The sequence below is a fragment of the Plectropomus leopardus genome, chromosome 21, assembly GCF_026936395.1.
Source record: "Plectropomus leopardus strain MGB_pleo_1.0 chromosome 21, ASM2693639v1, whole genome shotgun sequence".
In the NCBI taxonomy this organism is placed as follows: domain Eukaryota; kingdom Metazoa; phylum Chordata; class Actinopteri; order Perciformes; family Serranidae; genus Plectropomus; species Plectropomus leopardus.
Genome location: NC_142196.1, coordinates 10,878,726 through 10,889,075, shown reverse-complemented (window position 1 = coordinate 10,889,075; position 10,350 = coordinate 10,878,726). Strand labels below are relative to the sequence as shown.

The following is a 10,350-nucleotide window of genomic DNA, read 5'->3' as shown; positions in this document are numbered from 1 at the left end:
CACTCACAACTCCATCACAGCTGTCTTCATAGAAATTTATTAATGGTGGATATACATGCCATCGAGTGCACAACCGTATCCAGGCTAACGGCTGTCGCAATAAGTCACTGAAATTTGCAACACATGCCTGACTTCTAAAAGGACTTGAAGTTCATATCATAGTTCTTATCATACTAATCGCTGTTTAAAATTGTGGCAATTAATGAACATTAACTATGTACCTCAAGTAGAGGCCTTTCCCTCTATAGTGTCCCAGCTGTAAATGAACTTTGTGGGGTCATAACTAGTGTCCGTTAAATGAACCTAGAGAGATCAACCATACCCGTACAGAGCATTTAAATTGTCTGTAGTGTTACCGTATTTTTGACTGTTAAATATCTTAAATGCACTGAATACTGATTAAATAGAAACACTGTCGAGGAAAAAGCAATTGCAACACATCCAGGTGCATTTAGGTTTCATACAAATCCAAAGAAAAGCACATTTTAATTCGGTAGAGTATTAACAAAAAAGATGCAGTAATTGTTCATTTCAGTAAAATAAAAGGGAATAAGAAAATAAATAATTACATCGTATAAAATAAGGGTGAATAAAAGGGTCTGAGCAAATGCTACATTTGTTTATAAAATCCCAGGCCTATGGTGGTAACATTAAGTTAGCTGGATCTTTGCCTGTAAAGTGACCTTAAAGGGAGCACTGACCTTTAACAGCGAGTTCATTTTTGGACTGGTCCCTGTCAAAACAAGGGGATATCTTTCCAAAATTACAACACTCTTCTTTTAGAAAACCACATTGTTTTCTTCAGTAGTCAATCATATTGCACTTCAATAGGAACATATTCTGTTTGTGAGGAAGCAGAGGCAAACAGGATTTAGGAATGGATTTCAGATCACGGTTGACTGGGGATTGAGATTATGGGGCAATCACTCCCACCTTCAGTGAGTCATCCAACTCTTGTCATTTACCTCCTTGTTCACATTTTTACAACCCACCTCTTCACTTTTATCTACTCTGTTTCACATCTCTTCTCTACTCTCGTGTAAGGATGCACCAATAGCTTCTACCTTACCCTACAGGAAGCTAAACTCTTTGATATCATCCAGCATCAATAAAATTAGGTTGTTATTATAATTCAGACTCAGACCACATTACTTATGAGTCCTATGACCAAAAAAAAGTTTAATTGGAAATCTTTTTTCCTCTAATTCCAAATTCTAAAACCCTCTATGGTCTCTATTTTCACGGCAATAACATTTGCGTCTACAAAGGAGGGTGACTGCTGGTTCATGCACCATATCAGTTCACTACTGAGATCCATCAGCCTCCAGTCATAGTTATCATAGTAAATGTTACTATAGATTATGGTTGGAATATTTATATTGTGAAAAAAGAAGAATGTATGCTACTCAGATATCGATACTCTACAGCAGGACTTTAAAACGTGATAATAGCGGACTGGACCAGCAAATTGCAAAAAGACTAAACAGCAACTATTAAATAAAATACAGCATCATGGTATTGTCTGCTGATTACACCACTTTACTGCCGTGAAATTAGACCCCAAGTGTAAAATGCAGATGGATTAGCTTTTGGCGAAACTCTGATGCTAGTTTGAGTACTGGTGCATCCCCATATGTCCTTCTCCCTCATCTGACCTGCATTAGATACACATCCTCCTGACCCCACACTCGCAGCAGAACTTGGCGGACTCAACGGGGTACTTGGTCCCACATGCATGACAGAACTTGCTCTTCATCCCACCATTGCCGACGTCATTACCGCCATCGACGTCATTTCTAGGAAATTCAACAAAGATGACCAACCACCCATGGTTAGAAATTAAGTACATTCAGCTCTTTAGTATTTTAGTGCAGGGTTGGTGATACTGTGGATCACAGATGATTAAGGGTTTCAATAATGTAGGGATTTTAACATACTCTAGGGCCCTATTCAGTAACCGAATGAGAAACACATTAGTGAATGGTAACCAATGAGACTGTATGCAATACACTTCCAGACCACAAGAGGTCAGGATAATTTAGCAAGACTGTATGGTGACAGTATTATGCATTTACTCATTACTTCTCTTACTACCCTTTTTGATTAAAAATGTTAGAGAACAGGCTCACCTAGATATGTAGGTGTCTACTTTCTTCTTGTTGAGTGCTGTTCCAGATTGAGTGTTCCTCACAGAACCATAGCTCATGGCTCGGGGCTTAATTCCCAAACTGAGAGGAAAAACATCAGAGGAGAAAGGTCGTTATGTGTAAAATGTAAACCAATCGTGCTAGCAAAGACAGATGGCGGTTAAAAATGGCAATTAACAGGTTCGAAATTTACATTTGCGCAGCCAATGACCTAATATACACAGAAGTAAACTTTTTGCTTAATGACAGGATTCATTTTGAAAGGTATAGTGTTAATAATATTTTCAAATCAATGCACTTGTCAACAACAGAAAAAAAGTAGCTGCCAATGAATATAAGCATTAAATGGTGTAAGGATGCTTCATCAATATGGAATGTTCTAATGATGTATGGTATTAGTATACCAAGTAAAGTATTACTTTAAAATGTAATTATTAAATCATAATTGAGCTTGTGACTTAAGAAATGTAAACTTTGCTCAATATCATGCATTTGCAGCAAAGTGCTTCAAACTCAAATAGATGATCTACTCTGCCCAGTAAAAGATAAAAGTACTCCATAGCCATTAATATATTATAAAATAAGTGAAGAACAATGTATTACAGTGTGGTGGTGTTGTTTGTGTGTGTGTGTGTGTGTGTGTGTGTGTGTGTGTGTGTGTGAGAGAGAGAGAGAGAGCACTGACCCTGATGGAGGGCTTGTGAGGCCTGAGGGATTGCTCCTCACTGAACCTGCAGAGGGGACCTTACTAGATGGGATCCCTGGAGCAAAAGAGAAAAGAAAACAAATTAAAGACTTACACATGGACATCTGCAATTATCTTTGCCAAACCTGAGTCATTTAAAAAAAAAAATCAAAGATACACAGAACTGGCAGGCGTGCACACAACAACTTGTGATGCAATATAAGAACATTTGTGCCCTTACCAGTGGGCTGTCCGAGGCCTGACCTCTGGGGTAAACGAGAGGAGGCTGACGGGATGGTTGACACAGCAGGAGAGTTGGCCTTCTTTATGGAAGCAGGAGGCTTGCACTGAGGCAGAAACAGAGAGAGAGAGATAGAGAGGGAGCGAGGCAATGCGAAATAAATGAGTACATACATTAACAGAAATCATTAACCATGGAGTTAATGGAATGCAAAGCATTACCATATTTACTGTACTTGGAGACATGGGGGTTGGACAAGTAGGTCATGTATCACTATACTGTGGTCTCCTAGACCATACTGTAGATGTAACCATAAATCGGGTGTGCTTGGAGGTTGTTATGTAGTGTGCCACCTTCAAATATGCAAATATGTGTGATTATTTGGCTTTGCAAACAGGCAACAAAATGTGTTAAACTGTTGTGATGAAGAAAATTTACCTCACCATGGCACACTGGGAAATCTCAGTGACATAATGATCAATGGCCACAGTTTTCTCATTATGAGAGAAAAAGCAGAGCTCTTAAACCAAAATGGTTAGGAAGCCCTGCTGTTTTTATTGGCCTCCAAATTAACTCCCCAGCGTGCCATAGCTGTTGCTAAGTGACTAGTAATTCCACGCCTGCTGCAAAGTGGGTGTCTCACCACGGTAATAACGGATGAGGAATTATTATGAATTCTCAAACAACTCTTCTTAATTAGAAAGAATTGGCAATAGCATAGCATTGAGATTTGCCTGGCTGAGTGTTTGGGCGGAGTGTAGCTATCTACACACTCCTTTCATTATAAATACAAAGCTGTACTCATAATTAGAAGAAAGCTGTAGGCAACAACTCGCCTGTGTGTGCATGCACTCAGTGTATCACAACTGTTTTTGTTATGCTAGAAATGTTGCATGTTTAATTGATCTATGATTGATCAGACTGACAATGGGGTGTTAATGCTGTATGTTATAAACAAAGACTGTAAATACTTCCACTTCCTACTTCCACCCACTGTACAAAAATTAAGCTAAAATATCCGGATATGTCATCTTGTGCTGGTGACAAACCAAATTTAGTGGAGGGGGCAGGGTTTATGACCTATACTGCAGCCAGCCACCGGCAACTGAGATGTTTTGTTTTTACTTTGTTCTTGGGGAGCTGTCATGTCATCCATCTGTATATACAGTCTACGGTTATATACAGACACCATCCAAATTTAGAAAACTCAACTTCAGTCATCTCAAGTAAAATGATTTTTTCCAAATTAAAACACACAATGTCTATTCGTTTGTATACAGTCAGCAGTGCAGTGTCTGCATATGTGTACCTGTGTGCGACCAGGAGGCTTTTTGGCATCCCCAGACTTGCCCTTGGGCATACGAGCAGCCTGCTCCTGGCAGAACTTGATGTGTCTGTCAGCTGCACCCTCATTGAACCTCCGCTGACAGTAAGGGCACTGGATATAGTCTAGAGATTAAACAGGTGGCGAGAAATATACCTGTTATTGTGTAAAACAGCATATAACAGCAACAGGGGCAGTTGCATTTTCATTTAGGATTCCATATTCAAAGGCAAACACATTTACAGCCAATATTTAGAGTCTGTCCGTAATGTTTTGAGTTTGAGGTTCATGACCCTACATGGAAATCACATCGACACATTATTTTTCTTGCCTCTCAAAACATCATATTAAAGTTAGGTTATGTCAACATCTACAGGTAATAAATTAGTCATTATGTTACATTAAGTGGAAAGATATCCACAAAGGTTACTGTGATAATATAATTTCATTACACAGAACACAATTCCATGACTTTTCCATGTTTTCCATGACTGTGGGAACCCTGAATTATTAAATAATTATTAATGAATCACGAGCCCTGGTAGTCAGTTGTTTTTTTCTCAACAATTTCAAACAGTCCGTTAACAGTTACAGTAAAAGTTTTTACTGTCATTCTTCAGTTTCTTGCTTAATTTGACTCTTCGGTGTTACCTGGGTCATAAGTAGGAGGAGGAGGTGGGGGTAAGGGCCCCCCATCCTTCATGACCTGAGTGAGGGCCTTGGCGGCTCGGATGGTAGCGATGAAGTCCTCATGTTTTTTGCGCCAGTTGGATGGCTTCTTAGGGGGTTCTGCCTGGAGGCGACATAGATGAGATCCACTATTACACCAGCCTGCCGTTTAGTTTTATTTAATTACCACAACCTTAGATCGCTGTTGCTGCTATCATGATAAACTACATCAACTGTGGTGACACAGTATGTGCTGACTTATGAAATGTTACTGAGACACCAGGAAGTAATCTGTAATGTTCTCATGACCAAAACTTGATGATTATATTCTTATTTATCTCTCTGATGCCTTTCTATAATTCAAGTTGTGGGTTTACTGAATGCAGCTTTCAAATTAAATTAACAACTTTTCTATTTAACCTCGACATGTAAAAATCCTTTGATCTCCATCGTGGCAGTCTTCTAGAGCTGATGATCTGTGACAGAAGTAGTTCACAGAGCATCCTCTGAGCTGCTTCTGTGGAAACATGCTAACGCAGCTGACTTCCTACTTCTTCCTTAACAGTTACAGCCTTCAAGCTCATTGCACACGTTTGTCTGACAAACGCGAATGATTTCGAGAGAACTGAAGCAAAGTTTCCTTTATTCCCTCCAACCATTTACTGTTACAGTATGTCCCTCGTTTCTCAATACTTTGACTACGTGACTCATTTCTACATAATTTTAAATTCTGACAACTCAATATTTTTGGCTCTGAATAAAGACTTCCAAATTGCCAATGATGTCATACGGAGAAAATTATATTAAATGATTAAATTACGGAGAAAATTATATTACAACTGTTCTGCCACAAAAGTGAGAATATGGTTATTCCAGTGAGAGAGCAGAGTGAGTGTGCAGCAGTTAGTTGAAGCCAAGAAAATATACATATGTTGCTTTTTTTTTTTTTTTTTGAATTGACATCTCAACATCGTACAGGTAACAAACTTCAAACTGGGCACAAGGATTAACAAGTGTTGTTTACTCCGAGTGACCTTAAGACTTCATAACAACCTCAATGAAGGTCGTGCCATAAACAAAGAGCTGTAGTTGTAAGGTGAGTTTTTTCAAAGACAGGTTCAAAAGAATTAGTGCAGCTCAAGAAGGTCAGACTGTCGACAGAGAAATTGTTAGAAATGGAAAAACTAATGGGCTACATTTCAATATTGTCAGCTGTAGATTGTGCAAAGGTAAGAAATATAACATAGATTGTGTTTTTTAAACTAATGCCATCCCAAGCATGAGTTGATAGACCTACAAGCTATCTAAACCAATGATTCAAAGCAAAGAAACCAGTATTTGTAAAGCCAGAAACAGTGAGGGAATGCATTTTCGGGCTTCAGCGAATTAAAGTGCCACTAAAACTCATACACAGGAAAAGGGGACAAAACAAAGAAAGAAAAATCAACTTACTTTCCCAGAAGAAGATGAACTTTGTGACTGAAATACAATTGAAAGTGCCCAAATTTATTCAGGCTTAATTTCACATGTTCAAAACACTGTTGTCATTGTGTTGTTATGGTAATTTTCAGAACGGGTTTCCGGGCTGAGATGCACAACATTAAGCAGTATTTTTTTCCCCTATTAAAAGTCAAATCAAACTCTTTGGGAATTCCTGAGTTGGACTCTCCATCCATCTCCTGAGGTGAAGTCTTACCTTTGGTTTCAAGGGTTTGAGCGTGGGGAGGTCTGTGCCCTCAGCTCTCTGTCGACTGGAGTCAAAAACCCTCCTCCTTTTGGCTGATGACTTAAGGCAGATTTTAGCATGCTTCTCCTGTAAAGATGGAAAAAAAGAAACACAAAATGAATCGGTTTCAACGTGTTTAGGAGACACTTCACAGATACCTTGCAAAAAAAACTATTTCAAATAAAATCTAGGTACAAACTACAAAATTGTTTGTGTAACATAAATGATACAATAATCTACTCAATGTTGCATCCGGTTTGTTCAAACATCCTACAGACAAGCACACACCCCTACATAAATACACATTGCATAATGCATTAATGTAGCCATTGTAAACTAATGAGGCTCAGTGCTTGTATAAGTGCACACATTTGTGTACTGGCATTACTGGGAAACAATGCAAAAACATATTGAATCATTTGTAGCTTTGATAAAACCCATCCGTCTCATGTTTTGGTCTCGTTAACCTTCAGTATATAATAAGACATAATAGTTTTGATAGCAAATACAGTGGGGGTTATAAAATTTGCATCATAATTGTCTTTATGTGCATAAAACTAATAAATAGACAATAACACGTACAATATACTTTCTACAATAAGTCAGTTATATGAAATGGTTTAAGTCGCTCCCATAGTGCATGAGTCTCATTGTTAAAAGTGACACCTTTAAAATAGTTTCAGGTGTACAATCCAGCATTTGTTTTTCAGCTTTACTCCTTGGTAACAATTCCGTTAAAAGCAACCATTATCTATGATCTGCACAGCTCTACAGCAAGCAGGATTTTGAATCATGTAGTCTTAAATCTTGCAACTTTGCTTTAACAAAAAAGCTTATGTTCTTTGTTTAGACCCTCTCTGTAAAGAGCTCCTCACAGGCCCCCACTGGCTATTTGGATTGTAGCCAACACCACATCTGAACAGCTGATATTTTGTCAGCTGAAAATAACTGGAAAATATTGCAGCCACAGCAACTCCAGCATGTCTTGTGCATCGATACTTAACTCAATAAATTGATCATTTCGGCAACACGGTGCATTAAGTTTTAGATGCACCGTATATAGTGCATCATCTTTAAAATGAACCTTCCCTTTCATTGTATTTGATGGAGGTCTGAATTTTAACGGGCAGGTTAATTACATTGTCAGGTCCAGCTTCTTACAACTCTGAACCATCTTCAAAATAAGGCATTTCCTATTACCCAGTGATCTAGAAAAAAATAATTCATGCACCAATTTAACCACGCTAGACTACTATAACTCCCTCTATCTTGGCATGTTTTCAGGCTGCCATCTCCTGTTTACAACTAGTTCAAAACACTATTGCATGGTATTTAACAAAGTCAGAGAAAATACATCACTGTAAATTTCAGGGTCAAAATTCTACTAAATGTCTAAAAATCTCTCCATGGTCTCGCCCCTACATATACGTCAGAGCTCCTTACCCTTACAGCAGCACCTGGCCGTTCAGATCCACCCTCCGGGCATGTTGACTGTGCCCCATTTGAGGAAAAGAAAAGCTGGGGACAGGGCTTTTTCTATAGCAGCTCTAAAATAACCTGCCAGAGGTCATGAGAAAAGGCTGAGTCTGTTGATGCTTATATAATGCACCTTAAGACCAATTTCTGTTATCTGCCTTTTAATTGTATTTGACCCGTTTCTCTATTTTATCATTTCTTGTATTAAAATTTAGTTTAAATTTGTTTTACTTTAATCTTGTTGACTTCATATTTACTCTGATATGTCTGTCTGTGGTAAGCACTTTAGTGCAAGGTCTGTTTTGTTTTTTTAAAGTTCTATATAAATGAAAGACTTGACACTTGAACTTGAAACTATTAAAGACTGTTAAAAATGATCATAGAGTGCTTTTTTTTTAAAACAAAAAAATAATAATTTTTTACCAGAACTTTTGGGAAGAAAAATCTTTTACAGGTGTTGCACTGAGTCAGATCCTCAGCAGGAGGAGCTTCGCCATCTGCAAGAAGAAAAAAATGAATTAGGAGATTAACCCTTTGAAACCTGGAGCAACATCACTTTTCTTGTGCTGCTTTCAGATGCCTTTCACAAGTATCTAAACAGTTGAACCCTAAGGATCTGCAGATTTAAAAAGGATTTTTAAAAACTAGGGGATAAAAGAATAAAGCTAGAGAAAAACAATATTAAGTAACATAGTTACATCATATTACAGTCTTAATATTTTTAAATCAATCTTTTAGCTTTCTTTGTTTCACTAATTTTCGAACAATATTCTTGTACTTGTACTAATTTCTTGCTATTTTTTGGGTCATCTCTCCTTTCATCAGTAGGTTTAACAGAAATGAACCACTGCATAGCCTACTTTGACTACCTGATCAAATGATCAGATATAGAAAAACACTGGATTTGCATTTAATACAAGGCAGTTAAATGCTTACTTCCGCTTATATAAACTCTGGTTGGGGCATTGTTGTTGCCGCTGTGAACCAACCACAATGTCATATATTATTGCCTTGACTGTTTATACGAATTCTACTACTAGTTTCCAAATCCTTAAAAAACTAGATGTAACGTTTACATTCAAATACGTCGTTTAAATATTCGTGTCGTCGGTAAAACGGTAGGTACCATTCAAATCCGTTATCAATATTAAACGGTTCCGTGCAATAGCTTTAATCGTGTCAGGATTCATTAAATAGCACCATGCTAACAGTGGGTAGCTCCTGTGGCTAACGTAGGGATCACACCCATTCAGGGACAGCCAGCAGCTAGCTTCATCTTTGGCCCTGACGTTACCTAGCCTTACTAAGGCTAAATCCCACACAAAAAAGAGGTCGCTAGCAAAAAACGGTCAACTAAAGCATACATGAATCCGCTAATACGAAGAGATATAATAGGCGAGGTTGCGAGCTCGACTTTACCACAAAACAGTTTAAATAAACATCTAGACAGCAATTCTCTCACCTTCAAATTCTTCCATCATTAGGTTATCTCTTGTCTGATGCTGCTGTTGTTATCGACGACCAAAAGTCTCCAGTTAAATGAGAGGAGTCACCGCAGCCCACTTCCGACTTCGTTAAAATACGGAAGACATTGTCCCAAATTGGCAAGTTTGGCAACATTGTTTCACAAGAAAAAAACACAACACATATGGAATGGAGCAATATATACATGGGGTCTTTATAAGTCACTGCGTTTTTCAAACTACACATTTTGCTTAAAAGGTTTCTCTCGAATATACGCAATGTAGTTTGTCTTATATTAAGCGTGTAATATAACGAGGCTTTGCTCATAATATTGTTTCATGTACGTGTCATCTAAATACAATTGTAAATAACCATGTTATGATTTAATAATCAGTTTGTAGGCTCTTGTTATCACGCGACATCACCCAGATTTAACAGACACTGGTTTTCATAGGCTTGGAATGAACTATCTTGACATTGCTGATCTTTGGCTTCCAATAGCAACTGGTTTGTCTCTGCCGCTTGACGTGCTAACATCCGAGAATTTCATTGGATGATACTGCACGTACAGCGTACAGCACATTGAGCAGTGGTAAGGCGAGGCAAGCCAGCCCTTGT

General features: G+C 38.1%; 1 protein-coding gene across 2 annotated transcripts; it reads right to left on the bottom strand.

The window, feature by feature from the left end:
* Positions 1-21: 21 nt before the first annotated feature.
* zc2hc1a (zinc finger, C2HC-type containing 1A) lies at positions 22-9,837 on the bottom strand. Of its 2 annotated transcripts, XM_042510680.2 has the most exons (10): positions 9,731-9,837; positions 8,692-8,765; positions 6,763-6,879; positions 6,519-6,545; positions 5,049-5,190; positions 4,383-4,522; positions 3,074-3,179; positions 2,833-2,908; positions 2,130-2,228; positions 22-1,796 (listed from the first exon to the last, which is right to left on the bottom strand). In XM_042510680.2, exons 1-10 carry the CDS (start codon positions 9,747-9,749, stop codon positions 1,661-1,663), a joined length of 936 nt encoding a protein of 311 aa, XP_042366614.2. In that variant the 5' UTR covers positions 9,750-9,837; the 3' UTR covers positions 22-1,660. The 2 variants fall into 2 exon arrangements, with proteins under 2 accessions (XP_042366614.2, XP_042366616.2); XM_042510682.2 differs by lacking the exon at positions 6,519-6,545.
* Between the last annotated feature and the right edge of the window lie 513 nt (positions 9,838-10,350).

Coding starts and splice junctions, on each gene's coding strand:
- zc2hc1a (XM_042510680.2), bottom strand. Junction 6,880..8,691: donor TTTTCTTCCCAAAAGTTCTG/GTAAAAAATTAT, acceptor CCATCTTTACAG/GAGAAGCATGCTAAAATCTG. Junction 2,229..2,832: donor CTCACAAGCCCTCCATCAGG/GTCAGTGCTCTC, acceptor TTTTCCTCTCAG/TTTGGGAATTAAGCCCCGAG.